Raw genomic sequence first — 20,567 nt, forward strand, 5'->3', positions numbered from 1 at the left:
CACAGCAACAACAACAGCTACTAATTTTTATGGACAGACAACAACACCAATTACATCATCATCATCAACAACATCAACAACAACAACAACAAGATAATCATCATCATAACCAACACCAACAACATCTCCATCATAAAAACCAACACGATCATCAACAATACCAACAACATAATCATCACCAACAACAGCAAAAAGACCAGCGACAACAACAACAGCAACAACAACAGAACCAACAACAACAACAAAACCAGCAGCAACAACAAAATATCCAACAACAACAACAACGGCCAAACTTGGATGACGTTTGTTCGTGTGTGTTTATCGTACGCAACAGATCTCAAGGTTTCAATGCGTACACTTATCTGATAGGCTATGGGATTTTTACATTCATAATCTCAATATTACTTCCGCTTATTGTTCTGACTTTTTGTAACATCTGTCTCATCAGAGCCCTCAAACATTCCTGCAAGATGCAGGCTCTCTACAGGGCTAATAAACCTAAGGTGAGTTGGTTTCTGATTGATTGGTTGGTTGACAGTTTGGTTGATTTGTAGAATGATTGATCGATTGACTGATCGATTGGATTTATTTGATTTATTTAGTTACATCAACATCAAAACATGAAACATCAAAATAATGTTATCTGCCTACCTGTCTGTCTGTCTATCTGTCTGTCTATCTGCACGTCTGTCTGTTTGTTTCTCTCCGCAGTTTTTGCTGGAGTTCATTGAAACTAAGAATTATAAAACACTGAAGCAAAACTTGACAGATGGTGACATGCAAAAAAGAATTATAACGACACATGAGTGAAGTTTTTAAAAATTGAAACCAAACATCCATTCAGCAAATTCTCAAATAATCTATTCTCCCAATGACCAAGCCACCCACCACAACCCACACCCACACAGGTCAACTCGGGTCACCGGGTCACGGCCACCCTAATTTTCCTCATCCTCCTCTTCACCATCCTCGTCACTCCGGCTGACGTCATCGTGTTTGTCCGTACCACACAGACGGCAGCCGGAACAGCAGCAGCAGCAGTAGCCACAAGGAGTAGCCACACGTTTGAGTTTCTCATTCGTCTGTCCAACGTTCTCCTCTTGACAAACTTCTCAGTCAATTTCATCCTCTACTGCGCTGTCAACACTCAGTTTAGGACCTCACTTCGCTACCTCGTTACTTGCCAGGTTTTCAAACAGTTTAAGAGATTCACAGTTGCCAGTACATCTGCAACGACGAATCTTACCACAGCTGCCGGCTGCGTTAATGTGGCTGCTACCAACTACTTGTCGTCAAAACGCTTTGAAGTTTCTTCAGTGAACAGAAGTGTGGTTGCAGACGATGGTCTCGATGAAAAAAGCGGGAAATCGCTGAAGATGAAATCTTTTCAGGGGAAGAATAATACAAAGAAGGCTGTTGGGGAAGATACTTTTATTGGTGGTCAACATGAAGATTGTGGTGGTGGCAGTAGTAGTGGAGCTGCTGTGGCTACTGCTGTGATGCTGAAATGCTGTGATGCTGTTGATGCTGAAATGTGAATCTAACTGATATGTGAATCTAATGTAGTTGTCATGAAGTGCAGAGTGTGTAAGTGTATGTGTTTGTCTGTGTATGTGTGTGTTTGTCTGTGTATGTGTGTGTTTGTTTAGGTATGTGTGTGTTTGTTTAGGTATGTGTGTGTGTAACTGTGTGTACGTGACGATTTAGTAGCTTGTTGGTGTTTCATAATCGTTTATACATTTCTCACTGACTGACGCTGATAAGTAAGCTCGTTCGTAAGGGATCGCATGTTTTAATTTATCGTCAAGTAACACTAAGTAAAATTTAATGAACTTTTTTTATTTGAACATTGCAATCTTTACCACCATCATCATCGTCTTCATCATCATCATCATCATTATTGCATCATCGTTGTCGTGAACATCATCATCATCATTATCTACGACTACCATCAGCAGCAACAGCAGCAACAACATCCACATAATCATCGTCATCATTATCATCACAGTCATCATCATTATCATCATCATCATCATCATCATTATCATCATCATCATTGTCATCGTCGTCGTCGTCATCGTCATCATCTGCGACGACGTTACGGTTGTCATTAGCACCATCAATCAAGAAGGCAAAACTTTTAACTCATTCAGAGAACAAAATGTTGACAAAAAAACGTTTGAATGACTTTAAAAGAAAAAAAACTTGTTAACTAGGCTTGATGGTGATGATGATGTTGTTGTTGATGATGACGTCATTAAAATGATGATGATGATGACGATGATGTATTTTTTTTCTTTTGTCAGTCAAATGAATTTTGACATACCTCGTATGCTGGTACGTTTTCTTTTGGAAAATTTGAAAATGTTTCTGTAAAATTATTTTGAAATAAAAATCAAAGAAAAAAAACTATTGTCGTTTTTATCTAATTAATTATTTAATTTTTAATACTAAAAAATAATTTGTTCTATAATTTAAATTAATAAAATATTATTTTATTTAATTTTTTGGACAAAAAGAAAAATTTTTTCCGTCAAAACGTCATCTTTGTCATAACGGATTGACGCCCCTTTGAAATTTTTAAAGTTCACAAAAAAATTTGCTGTTAATTTTGTTCATTAAATTGTTTATGCAACTTGAGTGTTTGTGCGTTTGTTTGTTCGTTCGTTCGTTTGTTTGTTCGCTGGTTCTTTATTTTCAATTTTTAGTTCATTTATTATACTTTCAATCAATCATTCTAATTTTAGATTTTCTGGAATTTTTTCATAACTTTAATCCTTACAATAAATAAATAATTGGGAATTTTTTCCCACTTTCCTAAGCGCGAATCAACTAGTGCGTAGGCGTCTTTCAGTTTTGTTTTTGTTCATCTTTTGTAGACAAAAGAACTTTTGAGAAAAAAACAATTTTTTTTCAACAATTTTTATTGTTTAATTTCGTGACGGAATTTAAAATTTTTTAGCTTGGTTAAATGAGCTGCAAACATACAGACACACACACACACCACACACACCACATACACACACGCACACGCACATACATACATACACAAGCACACATACAAAAATAAAACCACTCCAGATATTCTAAACCTCAACCACACGCCAAACTATGCTTTAACTCAACTTATCCTCATAATCTTTTGTAGAGTAAGTAATGGTTCTTATGTATGTGTGTGTGTGCGCGTGTGTGCGTGCGCGCGTGTGTGTGGGGTACTTGAATGAAGTAAGACCCAATTATTGTTAAGGGCTATAGAGCGAAATCGCATTTTGACGCTTATTATTCTTTTAGAAAAATAAAATTTAAAGCCTTTTTAGAAAATTTTCACAATTGCTTTAATTTTTTAACTGGATTTTTTTTATTTTTTGAATAATTTTTTATTCATTCACGCACTCATTCACTCATTTATTATGTCACTCATTCAATCAATTAGTCAATAAATTAGTTAATAAATCTCTATTTCCGCGATGTTCAACAGCGCTCCTCAATGAATTTTGCAAACAGATGGGTCTTGAGATCCGCTCTGAACTTCGCAAGTGATGGAGAAGTAGTCAGAGAAGGAGGTAGAGAGTTCCAGAGAAAAGGGCCAGAAAAAGCAAATGCAGATTTAGCAAAAGAGTGTTTAACGCGAGTTAAGAAGAAGCGAGAACAAGAAGACGATCGTAAACCGGGGCGTTTAGGTTCAATTAATATATCTGATAAGTACTTAGGAAATAATTTAGATTGAGACTTGTACATGTACAACGTGCAAATTTTAAAAATTATTCTATATTTTAAAAGTAAAATAATAAAATAAGGTAATAAAACTTTTTAAATAATGTATACTCTCAGTAAAGCTACTAAATTACTTCAGTTTTTGTCTCTACTGCTGCTACTACTATTCATTAATTCATGTATTTGACATTTCTCTATTCGTACATTCATTTAATCATTCATTCAATCATTAATGCACTCAAATATTCATTCATGTATCTAAAAAACATAACGATAATAAATTAATTGACAGAAAAAAACTCAGTAAATTAATTATTTTATTAAATAACCTTTGTATGTCTTCATTAATTCGCATGCCTATTTATATTTATCGAGGCATATCTATATACCTTTTTGTTCATTAATTCTAAGGCACAAATTTTGTTTGATTAACCCATACGAACACAAAGCTTTTTAATTTTCGTTTGCTCTTTGTAAAGCTACTAAATTACATCAGTTTTTACTACTGCTGCTGCTACTACTACTACTACTTCTACTACTAACTACTACTACTACTAATACTACTACTACTGCTGCTACTGCTGCAGCTTCCATTGCTGCAACCATTTTGTTAGTATTACTACTACTACAATAACTACAAACACTGCTACTAATGTTAAACAGATGTTGCCAGTATAAATAATAAGTGGATAAAAATAAAATTACTTTTACGAGAACATTGTATAAAGGTTACAAAAAATTAATTATAGACAAACATAAAATGTACATACATACATACATACATACGTACGTACGTACGTACATACATACATACATACATACATACATGCATGCATACATACATACATACATACATACATACATACATACATACATACATACATACATACATACATACATACATACATACATACTCACATGTATGTATGAGAGATCCTGAAATACATACATACATGTCGAGTCACAAAACCAGTAGGTAGAGATACAATGACTTTATTAGTACATGCTTTCGTCAACTCCAGATCGGATTATTATTGTAACAGTCTTCTTTATGGTATAGTTGATAAACTGTTGTCTAAACTTCAGCCGGTTCAGAACCAGACTGCTAGAATGATATGCCGCATATTAAACTTTGATCGTGCATCACCAATCCTAAAGGAGTTGCATTGGCTGCGTGTTATACTAAGAATCGTGTTCAAGTTGGGTGTAATGGTTTTTTAAAGTTTGAAGGTCTGGCTCCGAAATAATTAGAAGATAAGTGTATTAGAGTTTCATCTATGTCATCACATGGGCGTCTAAGGTCTGCTGATTCAAACACGCTGTATGTTAGAGATCGGAACCTGAAAACAGCAGATAGAAATACTCACACACAAACACACACAACACACATACACGCATACGTACATACAAAGACACATACGAACATACATACACAGATGTACACACATACAAAACTCATTGCCTGGTAAATAAATACACGTCAACTGCATACAAATTAATTGTATGTACAAACATGTATACAAATATTAATACAATTATACATATAAATACCATTTTTTGTGGTATGAAGTGCATATATACCGAATCAAACATACAAATACAAAAATAATACAGCCACATTCGCTTAGTTAATTGTATAAACCAACATTCAAAAATACAGATACAATAATACAATTACTATTTCTTTATACCGTCAACACAAAGTCGTTCAAATAAATCACGTAAAAATTTGTGAACAAAACTAAACAAACATATCCAAAACTTTTAAAAAAACTTACGTAAGATACAAAAATTTGATAAAAAAACAATAAAAACACATAAATAAATCACAAAAAAATACAAAAACGTAGATTAGATACACAAAAAATACAAACATATACAAAAATATGCAAACGCTGCTAGTGCACGATAGCGCGGTGATTTAACTCGCGGTATGTTTGCATGTAACAGCTCAATTTTTTTTTCATCATCGTCACCCTCCTCATCATCATCATCATCTTTGTTATCAACTTCATCATCATCGTCGTCGTCGCCGTTATCATCATCGCCATCATAGTCGTCATTGTCGTCACTTCATATGTTTACTATGTTGTTTATGTTTTTGTTGTTGTTAATGTTGGTTTTGACGTTTTTTGTTTATGTCTATGCTGGGCGATAATGCCTCTTTGATTCTGGATTTATTGTTCTATTGGACGGCTGACGTCACGTGATGACGTCACTGATTTCTTGCGCCAGAAGACGATCGTAAATATCTGGAAACGATTATTCCTGTTAAGTTTTTTGTTTCTGGTAAATGATGGCAAATGATGTCATGTGGCAGTTTGATAAAGACGATTTTTATCATTTTCGTTAAACGTTTTTGTTGTTGTTGTCGTTGTTGTTGTCGTTGTCGTTGTTGTCGTTGTCGTTGTTGTTGTTGATATTATTATTATTATTATTTCTATTGTTTGTTATCTGCGTCACAATCACACACTCACTCCAGATGTGACGATATGATAATGTTAAAAAAAGTATCATGACCAAAAAAAAGCAGAAAGAAAGAAAAGAAGCCACATCTTTCCATAATAATAATAATAATAATAAGAATAAAAAGAATAATAATAATCATAATAATCTTAATCATAATAATAATAATCACGACGCGCGAAAATAAAGAATGTTTTGCGTGCAAAATGTTTTTCTTCCTCTCTAATACTCTTAATGTCGCGCAATTTTTCTATGACGTCAGAGTAAAATTATTATGGCTATTTTTTTCTATTAATTGTAAAAATAATAAAATAATAATAATAATTATTATTATTATTATTATTTTGAAATTTATTTCAATCTGGTATAATATTATTAACGAAAAAAGCATTGTTGTTCTGAACCGCTGAACCGCGCTAACACAACACGACGACAAAGGCAGTGTAAAACATAAAAAAAACTGATGGAGAATAACAACAACAACAAAAGCAACAACAACAATCATAATAATAATAATAATTCTTATTATTTATTTTTGTGATAATTTTCACCATCTTGTTTGTCCTTGCTCAAACTTATTAATTATTTTACGTAACGGTCCCCGTCGCTTGCATTCATTCATTCAATCATTCATTCATTCGTTCATTCACTCGTTTTATTGCTCATGTAATTTTTTATTAATTTGTTCATTCATTCATTCATTTGTTTATTCATTCATTCATCCATTCGTTCATTCATAAGTTTATTGCAACCATTTGTTCACTCATGGATTCATCTATTTAATTATTCAATCATTCGTTTAATCGTTAATAAATGCATTCATTCGTTTATTCATTCACTCATTCCTTCATTCATTTCCTCACTTTTTCACTCTCTCATTCAATTAACCACTCCTTGATGACGCGCGCCATCTTGAGCGCAGATGCAATTACGTGAATGACAAATCATCATCGTCGTCATCATCGTCGTCGTCATCGTCATCATCATCATCATTGTCATCGTTTAATAATTACTATCATCATAGTGCAAAGTTGGGCATCGCTGGCCGCATAAAATAGCTTCGAGGGCAGCATGCGGGCCGCTGGCCTTAATTTTCCCACCCTGTCACAGTGTAACCAGTCTTATGATTATCATATGTAATCTTTTTTAATCTCTCAACATCACTTCATTCCAGCAACAGACGACATCGTAAAATCTAATGATGACGATAAGAATGATGATGACGACGATGATGATGATGACGTTGATGATGATGATAGTACGAAAAGTGGTTATGATGATGATGATAATAATAATAATGATGATGCTGATGATGATGCTGATGATGATGCTGATGATGATAATGATGATGATGATGATAATGATGATGATGATTGTCCAAACCAAACGTCGCTTGATGAGAAAAACATAACATCAATCATCGTCCTCCATATTTGTTCATTCGCGTAATGTTTCAGTCACGTGCCGTTGTTTCGGTCACGTGCTTTTGTTTCGATGACGTCACACGATTATTCTATCACGTGATTTACTAACTTTTAAATGGGGTTTTCGGTAATCTGATGTCTGTTTAGGGTTTTAAATGGATCAAGACGTGGAAAAAATGTACAATCGTGTTATGTTGAAATGTAGGGAGATACGAATGACTGAATGTAGCTGGTTGGATGAATAGATGAATGAATGGATAGATTGAGGAATAGATAAATGTATGGATAAATAGACGAATGAATGAATGAACGAACGAACGAATAAATGAATGAATGAATGAGATTGTTCAGTGCTCTGATAAAAATTTAAAGAACCGGTTGATGGAATGTACTAATGGATGGAAGATTCAAAGAGAAATAAAATAATAATAACTATTATTATTATTATTCCGTACATTAATAATGACAATTATTATAATAAGGAACATGAGATGCAAGAGGAAATAAACAAGCAAGCCGATGAAAAGAAGAAAGTATGAGTGAATGAATGAATGAATGAATGTATGAATGAATGAATGTATGAATGAATGAATAAATGAAAGAACGAACGAATGAATAGATAGATGCACTGAACTTAATTGAGGTTTCTTCTTGTACATATTTATTTTTGTTAAAGCAGCATTGTAAATTAGGTTAATTTAGAAAAACACAAAAAATATATACGTTGTGTGTGAGTGTGTGTATGTGTGTGTCTGTATGTGTGTGGTGTGCTGTGCGTGTGTGATAACAGTGATAATGATAATGAAGACGACGACGACGATGAAGATGATGATGACGATGGCGAGATGGAAACAGCGACATAAACTTTTCCAAATAGCAATTTATTTCAAATAAGCAAATGCTGAAAAAGATAATTTTCAAGTTTAAAATTTAGCCAAGTTAAAAAAATAAAAATGCATTTGAAGGCAAACATTAAAAAATAAAATATTAACAATTTGAAGAACGGATTCAAGAAGAAATTTATTGAAAGCCGAAAAATAATTTTTTAAAAGGAAATAAAAAGATATGTAGGCTCCGCTTGAACTTTTAATTTAAAAAACAAAAAATAAACAACAAACACACACATACCACACACCACACACACACCACACACACACACACACAATCACCCACCCACCCACCCACCCACACACACAGTCACACACACGGTCACAAACAAAACATACACACAAAGAAACAAAACTCGTGAAAAAAAGAAAGGTAAATACACACATAAATACACACACACACGCACAAACACAGACACACACACACGCACATAAAATATAATTGATATAAATCGAAGAAAAAAGATTGAAACCTTTTTTTTTTAAAAATTTATACAAATGAATCATATACATGAATTGACTTCTTATAAAACAATGTACAACAAGTAGCTATATCAAATTTTATTCTTTTAAATTATAATTAACAAGAAAAATATTGTAGATTTATGTCTGTGTGTGTGTATGTCTGTGTGTATGTGTGTGTGTATGTATGTGTGTGTGTGTCTGTGTGCGTATGGATATATGCATATTTAAATGTATGTTTATTATTTAAGGAGTAAACGAAGATAACAATTAACGTATGACATTTTGAATTTAAAAGAAAGAACAATGTGTATGTTTATGTATGTATGTTTGTATGTATGTATGTATGTATGTATGTATGTATGTATGTATGTATGTATGTATGTATGTATGTATGTATGTATGTATGTATGTATGTATGTATGTATGTATGTATGTATGTATGTATGTATGTATGTATGTATGTATGTATGTATGTATGTATGTATGTATGTATGTATGTATGTATGTATGTATGTATGTATGTATGTATGTATGTATGCGTATGTATGTCGTATTACTTTGTATTATTTTGTGTTGTCTTGTATTAGTTTCTTTTATTTCAACGAACTAACCAACTTCCTGTCCTCACCATCATCATACTCATCGTCATCATCTTCATCACCGATGTTATCATTATTAACCACTCTCAAATCTACTAACCCAACATCATCATCACCACCATCATCATCATCGTCATCATAAATTCTAATCATTTTGTTATCATTATTTTTTTTTCTGTTTACCTGGTTATGGTTAAGTTCCATCACGTCATTACCTTTATTACTCCAATCATCACCATGCCCATCATCACCACCCCCATGCCTATCACCACCATCATCTTCATCATCATCATCGTCACATCTTTTGCATCGGTTGCTATGACAGCCTGACGTCCTTCTTATCTCATCATCTTCATCTTCATCATTCTTGCGACATGAGATCAGTCCTACTGTACTAGATGATGATGAGGTGAGTAAATAATTCAATAAAGAGAAAGAGAGAAAGAAAAAGAGAAAGAAAGAGAGAGAGAAAAAAGAGAGAAACCGAGACAGGTAAAGAGAGAGAGAGAGAGAGAGAGAGAGAGAGAAGCTAACAGAGAAAGGTTAAATGACTGTGTGATTAATTATAATTAATTAATTAATTATCTAACCGTGATTGCCAGATAGATAATTTTTTAAAATATCGCTTTCATGATTTCAAAGTGTTTTCTACAACCGCCATCATTATTAGATAAATAAAAATACAAACAATACAACAAATAAATACAAGCAATACAACAAATAAATACAAACAATACAACAATTAAATACAAACAATGCATACAAACTTCTTTAACAAAACACCCAACAACGCAATATCGCATAACTACAAATACAAACAAAACATGAACCATTACAATACCCTTATAACCAAAACATCCAGTACCAAACAATACAATACCCGGTTGATACAATTAAATACAACAAAATACAATGCAATACACTGAGATACATTAGAAATACAAATGCAATATACAAATAGATAGATGGACGAATTGAATTGGAGGAAAAAAAACGAACAAGTGCATACAAACATTTCAATTACCGAACTCCTCTGTGGAAAGACGGTCCGTCGTCATCATCATCATCATCATCATCAACGACGTCATCATTATCATCACCGCCGCCATCATTATCATCACCGCCGCCATCATTATCATTATTTCGTTTGGCATCATTATCATAACCTTGTTTTCCGTTGTTACATTCATCGTCGTCATCGTTAAATTCATATTTGTTGTCATAAATTTTACTCTTATTCTTTTTATCGCTATTATTATTATTATTATTATTATTATTATAACCATCATCATCATCATCATCATCATCATCAATGACGTCATCCTGATCGTCGTTATTATTATCATCGTCGTCGTCTTCGTCGTATCGGTCTGAATTTAATTTAGTGGCGGGAGATGGGATGATGATCCGGTGTTGGTGGTGGTGTTGTTGGTCAGTTGACCGAGTTGTGTTGTTGTTGCTGTTGTTGTTGTTGTTGACGTTGATGCTGCTTTTGTTGCCGCTTCTCAAGCTTCTGTAACTACTCTTGTCGTTGTTGCGCGCGTTGATTTGCTTATTAAGGTTTATCTGGTTGATATCCATATTATTGTATATGTTGTTGTTGATATTTCTGCTGATGTTATAGTTGAAATTGCTGTTGTTGCTGCTGTTGTTGTTGCTGCTGCTGTTGTTACTATCTACCATCCTATCACTAATGGAGCTCGTGCTAGATGAACTTCTGTTGACCTTCGCGTTGACCAACGTAACACTCGTACCTGCGATAAACAGTGGATCCGCATTGTTGCTGTTGTTGTTGTTGTTGCTGCTGTTGTTGTTGTTGCTGTTGTTGTTGTTGCTGCTGTTGCCGCCCATTCTGAGTTTGCTAGTTTTGTTGTTGTTTCTGTTGTTTCTCACCTCGTTAAATCTCGACGCTTGTGAGCTGCTATTTGACGCACTGGCCACAGATGACGATAACGACGACGATGACGACATTTTTTTCAAAATCTTTTTTGTCGTTGTTGCTGTTGTTGTTGATGATGACGGCTTTTTAAGAGAATTCAATGATGAAGTCATTGAAGGGTTGGCCAATTTGTTCTTCATGTTTGTGGACGCGGTGGCTGCGAAAGTAGCATTAGTAGCAGCTAAATATTGAGAGCCGGCGGAATGCATTGTTTTCATCAAGGATGATGACGATAATGATGATGGCGATGACGACAGAAGTGCTGATGATGATGGCGGTTTGGTTTTAGTGTTGTTATTTTTTATAACAAAATTTTCGACGCTGATATTGTTGTAAATGCTATTCAAGTAGTTGATGTCGTGCTTATTGTTGTTGTTGTTGCTGCTGCTGCTGTTGTGGTGGCTGCCACTACTACTGCTGCCGTCGTTGTTGTTTTTATTTTTGTTTATGTTGCCGTTGTTGCTGGCGATGACGTCATCGTCACCGCCATCTATGTCGCAGGGGTTAGAGTAAATTTCGCCGTACAATGGCGCGCAAATTGGTTCAACCGAATTTTTCCAGCCTCTAGAATTTTCGCTTGAGGCCTTCGGCGTACGATCCACATCTTTATCATTGCCATCATCACTCCCATCATCATCATCATTGTTGTTGTCGTCGTCATCATCTTCTTCTTTGTATCTATTATCATCAGTGTTGTTATTATTATTGATATTATTCTCAAGTTTGCCGTGGTCATCATCAGGATAATTACCATTATTATCACCATCATCATCATCATCATCATTGTTGACGTCATCAACATCATCATCATCATCATCATTATTGTTATTATTGTTCTTCTTCTTTACAATACTGGCGTTCATGTCCCACAATTTACTGGTTGATTGACAAACTGTGTTGATGATGATGATTTCAATATTAATCATCATCAGCATCATCATCATCCTCATTCATCGTAACCACCACCATCATCATCATCATCATCGTAATCAAGACTATCATCATTTTCACTTCTCTAACCTCATCATCATCGTCATCATCATCACCATCGTCATCATTATTAGCAGCAGTAGTAGTAGCAGCATCGTCCTCACCTCAATCATCATCATAACTAACGTTCTCGAAAGCTCATGCTCTCGTTCGCAGCATAAAGACCATCATCTTGAATTCGCGCGCTCAACCTAGCCTCTATTGAGTAAAAAATAATTATACATAATTTATTAAAATTATTAATTATAATAATCATAATGACGTCATAAAACATTAGCGCAGTGGTATAGAGTTTGAAAAACTATTTGAAAATTTTTGCCACCTTTAACATTATTACCACCACCAATGAGGTTAGTAATCCTAGAAGTAGTCGTGACGTCATCGATGTATGTGTTTTTATTATTTTTATTATTACCATTGCTATTACTGTTGTTGTTATTATTATTGTTGTTGTTGATGTCGTCGTCGTCAGCTGTCGCTAAGGCAGCTACTTCTTTCAAACGATGCGTGGTTCTTTTGGTCAGGTGACCTCTGACGTAATTATATTAAAAATAATAACAATTATTGAATAATAATAACAATATTATTAATAACAATATTATTATAATCATAATAAATTATAATATTATTAATAAGATAATTAATGGCAGTATTGATAAATTGTAGTAAGTAGATCGTTAATAAAATTTTATTCCCGTGCTTGAGTGTTTGTATTTGTGTGTGTGTGTGTGTGTGTGTGTGCGTGTGTGTGTGTGTGTGTGTGCGTGTGTGTGTGTGTTTGCGGTGTGTGTCTGTGTAACTTATCTCAACAATACTCACTCATTTTTGCCATCTTTGTCGTCGTCGTCATCATCATCAACAACAAAGGGGTTGTTATTTTTATTATTATTATTATTATTAATTTCACGTGACGTATTCCATTCTCCCGCCAATTTCAATTTTTCGTTATTAACATTTCTGCCAGTACTGCTCATATTTCCATTGTCGGAAATTTTTCTGCCAGTGTTATTATTATTACTATTATTTTTATCGGAGTTCATGTTGTTATTATTATTATTATTGTTGTTGTTGTTGATGATGTTGCTGTTGTAAATAAATTTGTTGAAGTTGCTGTAGTTGCTGTTGTTGCGGCTCAACTTATTCAACTGCAACTCGAAAGCGTCCACAGCCGCGTCCATGAATGCTTCCCTTGGAACAATTCTAGAGAAAAAAATTCTTAAAAACAATTAATTTGAAAAAAACATAAATTATTATTAAATTATTGTTATTATTATTAAATATAATATAAATATATATTGTTCTTAAGTATAATTTTCCATAATTCAATCTGGAAAATAATCTCACCTAGTTTTGCCCCTGTCATTGCAAGCATCCTGATTGGCTAACTCCTCCTTCAAATGTTTCTTGTCTTTTGTTGTTAGCGGCCTTGAACTTTGGTCGCCAGCCAATCGCGGGCTCTGAAAAAAATTACAATTACTATTCAGCGAGTTAGCTCAGTCGGTAGAAGTGCCGTGTTCTAGCGCTGTTATTACGCAGTGGCGTGGTTCGAATACAGTCTGTCCACAGCTTAAAGACCATCAAGTTAAATAGCGTGTAAGCAGTTCGGCCTTTTTACAGATCTGCATCATAAAGAATAAATTTTAAAAATTAATAAATAATTATGGTAATAATATTAGTACCCATAATAAGTAGCAATAATAAAAGTAAAACTATTAGCAGTTCTAGCAGTAGCAGCAGTATTAACAGTACTATTAGCAGCTTTCGTAGCAGTAGTAACTGAAAAAGTAATAATAAATATAAATGAAATAAATTCTCACTTTGAATGTATCGTACGCAGATTTGGCTGGAGTTGTAGTAATTTAAAAAAATTAATTTAATTAAATTTTTATCTCTTAAAGAAATGTGAAAAAAAAGATTAAAGTTTTGTGGAGGTCGGTGGTCGCCGAAACACTGAAAGGATAAGGCACGAGAATGAAGAAGAAATTAAATGCTCAAAATAAATCAATAAAACATTTTTTAAATCAGTTATTTATTCAGTTATTCAGTTATCTAGTGACTGCAATCGACTGGCGATTGTTTAATTAGTTAATTAATTGATTGATTGAATGATTGATTAATTAATTGATTAATTAATTAATTAATTAATTAACTTGTAACTTACTTTTTCTTTCGTCAAATGTTAAATTTTCAGCAGGCTCCTCTACAATATATTGCTCATGTTTCTCCCCAGCTACCACAAATTCATTCTTATTCTTATTGTTCTTAGTGTTGTTGTTGTTGTTGTTGTTGTTATATTCTGTTGTTATCTCTTCTATTATGACGGAACTCGGCCTGGTGTTGTTGTTGTCGTCGTCGTTGTTGTCGTTGTTGTACACGTCATAAGAAATTTTGTTGTTGTTGTTGTTGTTATTTTTGTTAGTAGCTTTATAACCTTTGTTGGTGAACTCCAGAGCGTCATTAATTAATATGTTAGACAGTCTCGAACCGAATCTGGCTAGCTCGTCTTCACATTCATCATCGTCGTCAGCCTCACATCTTTCACCATCATTCCTTTTGCTGCTAAAGCCACCACAATAATCGTCATTATCATTTTTGTTATCGTCATTGTGATCACGTGATGTGATGTTTTTTTGTTGATGTTGTTGTTGTTGATGCTGGTGTTGTTGATGTTGGTGTTGTTGTTTGTGGCGGGATGAAGGTTTTTCTTTGTTAAGATCGGGCGCTGAATGTGAGCCAGTGGCTGTTAAGCTCGTTCTACGAAGAGTTTTCAACAACAAGCGATCCACATAGGACATGTTGTCGTTGACGTTGTTGTTGTTTTTGTTGCTGTTAAAAATGATTCTCTGTTCGATTGCCGATTTTGTCTTAAGGGACGATTCTGATGATGATGTAGCAGTTGAAGTGCCAACTTCTGTTCGTGTGGTTGTTTGTGTTTGGTTGTTTGTGTGTGTGTGTGTGTTTGTTTGCTTGTTTGTGTGTGTTTGTTTGTTTGTTTGTTGTATTTTTGTTTGTATAAATGTTCAAGTTGTTGTAAGCACACTGATTACTGTTGTTTAGTTCATGTCGTTTTTAAATTATCGTGTTATCTCTCGGGTTACATTCTCAAAAACGTACAAAAATCAAATGAATTTATAACGTGTCAAAACAAATTGTCGTTTAACCAAAAAAAACTTGTGTGGCAAGATGGCTTAGTGGTTAACTTTCCTGGTGTTGTTGTTCCCGCATTGCCCGGTTTGAAACTCAAAGCTATCTCACTAACCACATGAAACGCATGAGATAGGTGGGTGAATTTACAATCTACCACCCATACAATACTCCGTGTTTGAGAGGGAAATGAAATGAGAGTGAATGGAGAATTGTGAATGAAGAAATTGCAATAGTAAGAAATTGAAATATAGCAAACCTTCGACTGAAACACAGCTACGGGTCGCGCTGAGTTGGTGTTGTGGTTGATAACGCTGCTTCTGCTGCTGCTGCTGTTGTTGCTGCTGTTGATGATGTTGTGTGTGAAAGTTCTTTGCCTCGGATACGTCATCTGGTTTTTGGCTTTCACCTGTGTTTATAGGTAGAATTCGCAAAAAAGAGAAAGTTATCTTTAACCTTTAGGTATGTAGGTCATAGCTCATATAGATTGGTATGTTTGTAGTATGGAATAGCGTGAGAATAATTTTTACACTGGTTAGTTTTTATTTCGATTTTATCATTAAATTTTTTTATCGCAATTTGTGTTATCAATATTTTCATCATTATCTTTATCATCGTCATCATTATCTTCATCATTGTTATTGTCATCCTCATCATTGTTATCATCATCGTCGTCATCGTTAACCTCATCATCATCACCATCACCCATCATCATCACCATCACCATCATCACTACCACCATCTTCATCATCATCAACATCTTCTTCTTCATCATCGTCGTCATCGTCATTTTCATCATCATCATCGTCATCATCATCGTCATCATCATCATCATCATCATCATCATCATCATCATCATCATCATCATCATCATCATCATCATAGTCATCATCATCATCACCACCTCTCCACTCCAGCAGGGCTCTTTGAAACGATTGCGCGCTCTCGACCTCGTCAAAATGTCCATTCAGCAACGACGATGATGATGATGACGACCCGAAGTTATTATTATTATTATTATTATTATTGTTGTTGTTGTTGTTGCTGCTGCTGATGTTGTTGTTGTTGTTGTTGTATAGTGGAGGCAAATTTGTTCTGTTGTTGTTATTGTTGTTGTAATCATGGAAATTAAAAAATGAAACAAATACGGAAGTGAAATAGTTATGGTTAATAAAGTGACTAAGTTATTAAGCGTTAATTATTAATTAATTAATTAATTAATTTAATTAATTAGTTAATTCAATTTAAATTAATTAATTAGTTAATTAATTTAATTAATTAAAATTCAGAAAATAAATAATAATTTTGAAACTATATTGGAGTAAAGCTTTAAGGCTCACCTAGACATAACATCGTGTCTCGGCGTTCTTTGCTGTTCAACCTGATGGTGATTGTTCATTCATTCATTCAATCATTCATTCATTTATTCATACATTCATTCATTTATTCATTCATTCATTCACTCATTCATTCATACATATATTCATTCATTCATACATACATCCATTCGTTTACTCATCCATCCTTTCATTCATCTATCCACCCATTCATTCATTCATTCATTCAATTATTCATTCATTCATTCATACATTCCCTCATTCATTCATACATACATACATTCATTCATTCATTCACACATACATTCATTCATTCATACACACATCCATCTACACATTCATTCATTCATCCACTCATTCATTCACTCATTCATTCATTCACTCACTCATTCATTCATTCCTTCACTCAACCAACCAACCAACCCTAAAAGGCCTAGACCTATGTTTCTTCAAGGCACCCCTCATATGGAACGTTATGAAGCAAGTGGCACAGTAATCCTCACCACATTCGATGCACGTCTTCAATGTAGGTCATTTAAATACATTATCATTTATAAACCAATGGTTAAGTGTGTGTTTGTGTGTGTGTGTGTGTGCGTGCGTGTGTGTGTGTGTGTGTGTGTGTGTGTGTGTGTGTGTGTGTGTGGTGCCTGTGGTGTGTGTGGTGCGTGTGTGTGGCGCTTTTGTAACCAATGATGAAACTATTTTTAGAAATTATGACATCAATCAACAACGAAATAGCATTAACGCTGATGACAGACTTCGGTGACAGCAATGATAACGACGATAAAGATTACGATGATGATAATAAAATGATAAACGCAAAGATGGTGATGACGACAACGACGATGATGATGAAGACGACGATGATGATGACGAGGACGGAGAACTGACCACATCAGCAGTCTTCCCATCGCACTGACCACACATGATGTCTTTAAAAGAAACTTGCCTCTTCATTTTTTTCTTCGTCATCATCATCATCATCTTCGACGACGATGATGATGATGATGATGGTAACGGGAGTATTGATGGTGATGACGTTGATGGCTGATGATGATTTTGATAATGTTGTTGGTTTTGGGTGGTGGTTGATTGCTTCAAGTAGTTTTGCAATGTAGTTAGTTCTTTGCTTTCAACTGGCTTCATTATAATTGGTTCAGGTTTCAAAAATTTTATCCTTGTTAATGTTTGCTGTGTTGAAATCAAACGAAAACAAATGATAAATTAACAAATTTCGTTATAAGTTTATAATTTTTAAACGATTAAAAGTAGATTTAAGAATTGAAATTATAAAAGTATGGAGATAAATATAAAAACACCATAGAAACACAAACTGGATCTAGCGTGACGTCATTAGACTTAATGTTCTTTGCATAATTTATCATAGATCCACTTTTACCAGACTGCCATACACCATCTACCTGCACTCTTCAAATCAAAGGAGTGAAAAAAAATTAAAATTATTATTTGACATTCAACAAATGTCCAGAGTATGAATATTGTCATAACCGTCGGAATAGTCAAATTGCGCTATATTATTTATTAATTGATTATTGTTATCTTTGCTATGTTTGCAGTCTTTGGATAGGGGATTGCGAAGAATTATTGAATCTATGCTAAAAATCTAGGCTAGTCACGCACAGTTAGGATTAAAGTGAGGTTTTCAGCAAAGAAAGCGAAGTCGTAAATGTGATTTACGTAGTTACTTGGATCAGTTTATTGTTTCTATTACTGTTGGCATTTGAATAAATAAACGTTCAACAAAGTTTGCGTTTGATCAGTTGTGTTCATCTATCGGAAATCTTAAACCTGAGGAATAACGAACACTTGACGGTCGTTGGAAGCTACAACACTGGTGTTGGAAATATAGAGATCTTTGAAGTTATGACATCGGTGTTGGTAGTTATGAGAGTCAAAGGAACAATATTATACATATTTCATCATCTATGTTAAGTATAAAACTTGAATTTCGAATAAAATTTAAAAGTTTTTATGACATACTCTCTCTCTTGCTTTCGAACGTCTAGAACGGCTTGGAGACTGCCTAATTCATTTTCCAGTTGTTCCGCTTTTCTTTCAAGGATTTTCGTTTTTTCCCTGATGTTCATTTCCGGTTTGCTGCCATTTTGAACGATTTTTAGATAACATTTATTAAAAATTATAATATAGTTTTTATTTATATAATATAAATAATAATATCTTTATTTAGTTATATATCGTTAGTTATTTAGCCATTTTTAACAGTAAAAAGCAAAAAATTATTATTATTTAATTTAATTTAATAAAATTATCATTATCATTAAATTATCATTATCTTCTAAATTTTAGAAGATGCTCTTTGATTAGTTTTTTTGCCAAAAAAAACAGTTTGAAATATTTGAAATTTCAATTTAATTAAGTTTTAAAAGATAACATAAATAAAGAAAAGACATACCTCTGCTTAAAATTCGGATACATTCTCTCTCCTCCAAACATTTGAAATGTTTTTTAAATTAATAACTATTCAAGAAAAAATCAAATCTGATAAAATATAATGGAGAAAAATCAATGCAAACAAGAACAAACATATGCAACACAATATAATGATTGTATCATGTACAAATATATGTGTATGTATGTTCATATACAAATGTATGTTTATGTGTCACAAATGTATGTTCCATACAAAATTTGTATGTATTACATACTATGTAGATAGTTATGTGATTGTTATGTATGTATGGATATACTATATATGTATGTATATATGTATGTATGTGTGTTTATATGTATGTTTGTATGTATGTGTATATGTATGTATGTATGTACTAATATACAAACAGACAACTATCAAACATGCGGTAACCAATGTAAACAAACAAACATAGACACGATAATATTTATATACAACGCTACGTAGATTTTCATCGGTCTCTCAATTATAAGCTTGCTTGGCAACAACAACAAATAAGCAGTTATTGAACCTAAATATACGTTTCCCTCTCTTTCTTTCTTTCTTTCTCTCTCTCTTTCTCTCTCTCTTTTTCTCTCTCCCTCTCTCTTTTAATTTCTTTTTCTCTCACTCTATCTTTCTCTATTTGTTCCTTTTATTTTTCCCTTTAAATGTGATTGATAACAAATTTACATCCGTAATGAAATCAACAGGTAGAAGTATGATTAAATAGACTTGAAATAAACACACGGAACAACATTAATTACATTGTTTACATGACGTCATATGACGTCATATTATGTTTAAAACAAATTTTGATTGCAAGGTAGTTGTATAATGACGAAAATGTTTCCAAACCCATGCAAATGTCGAAGCTCTATAGCTCAATTCTTACGTTAAAATTTCTTGCTTAGGATAGAATAATACACAACAACTTCTTTCTTATCAATTCTAAAGATCACTTCACTTAATAGTTGGATGATTTTTTGAAGTTATGCAATAACACTTGAATGTGTTGCCTTGTACTGTAACAATGTTACTGACTCATTTACTTTACTTATCCAGGAGGTAATCCAGTAGCGTTTTTTTCTGGCTCATCTTCAGAACAGCAATACTACTACTGCTCTGCATGGGCAGTTTTAAAAAAAGTGACTGACCGTGGGGATTT

At 33.6% G+C, this 20,567-nt stretch overlaps 2 protein-coding genes across 2 annotated transcripts in view; one reads left to right on the plus strand and one right to left on the minus strand.

Annotated features, from left to right (window-relative positions):
- The window catches only part of HELRODRAFT_166533 (hypothetical protein), a gene marked incomplete at both ends in the record, with an annotated part of 2,989 nt that extends 1,451 nt beyond the window's left edge, over positions 1-1,538 (plus strand). The window contains 2 exons of the mRNA XM_009011772.1: positions 189-342; positions 909-1,538. Coding sequence (XP_009010020.1) covers positions 189-342; positions 909-1,538 — 784 coding nt within the window. The remainder of the gene's footprint in view (positions 1-188; positions 343-908) is intronic.
- Positions 1,539-7,182: 5,644 nt separating this feature from the next.
- On the minus strand, positions 7,183-19,076 carry HELRODRAFT_166534 (hypothetical protein; the record flags this gene model as incomplete). The annotated part of the gene is made up of 17 exons (XM_009011773.1): positions 7,183-7,281; positions 7,714-7,743; positions 9,739-9,949; positions 10,997-12,386; positions 12,611-12,682; positions 12,807-13,015; positions 13,304-13,699; positions 13,829-13,941; positions 14,302-14,327; positions 14,646-15,395; positions 15,888-16,037; positions 16,533-16,723; positions 16,969-17,009; positions 17,389-17,484; positions 17,860-17,931; positions 18,303-18,396; positions 18,970-19,076. The coding sequence occupies 17 exons, from the start codon at positions 19,074-19,076 to the stop codon at positions 7,183-7,185; spliced, it is 4,047 nt and encodes a 1,348-aa protein (XP_009010021.1).
- Between the last annotated feature and the right edge of the window lie 1,491 nt (positions 19,077-20,567).

This window comes from Helobdella robusta, assembly GCF_000326865.2.
Source record: "Helobdella robusta unplaced genomic scaffold HELROscaffold_10, whole genome shotgun sequence".
In the NCBI taxonomy this organism is placed as follows: domain Eukaryota; kingdom Metazoa; phylum Annelida; class Clitellata; order Rhynchobdellida; family Glossiphoniidae; genus Helobdella; species Helobdella robusta.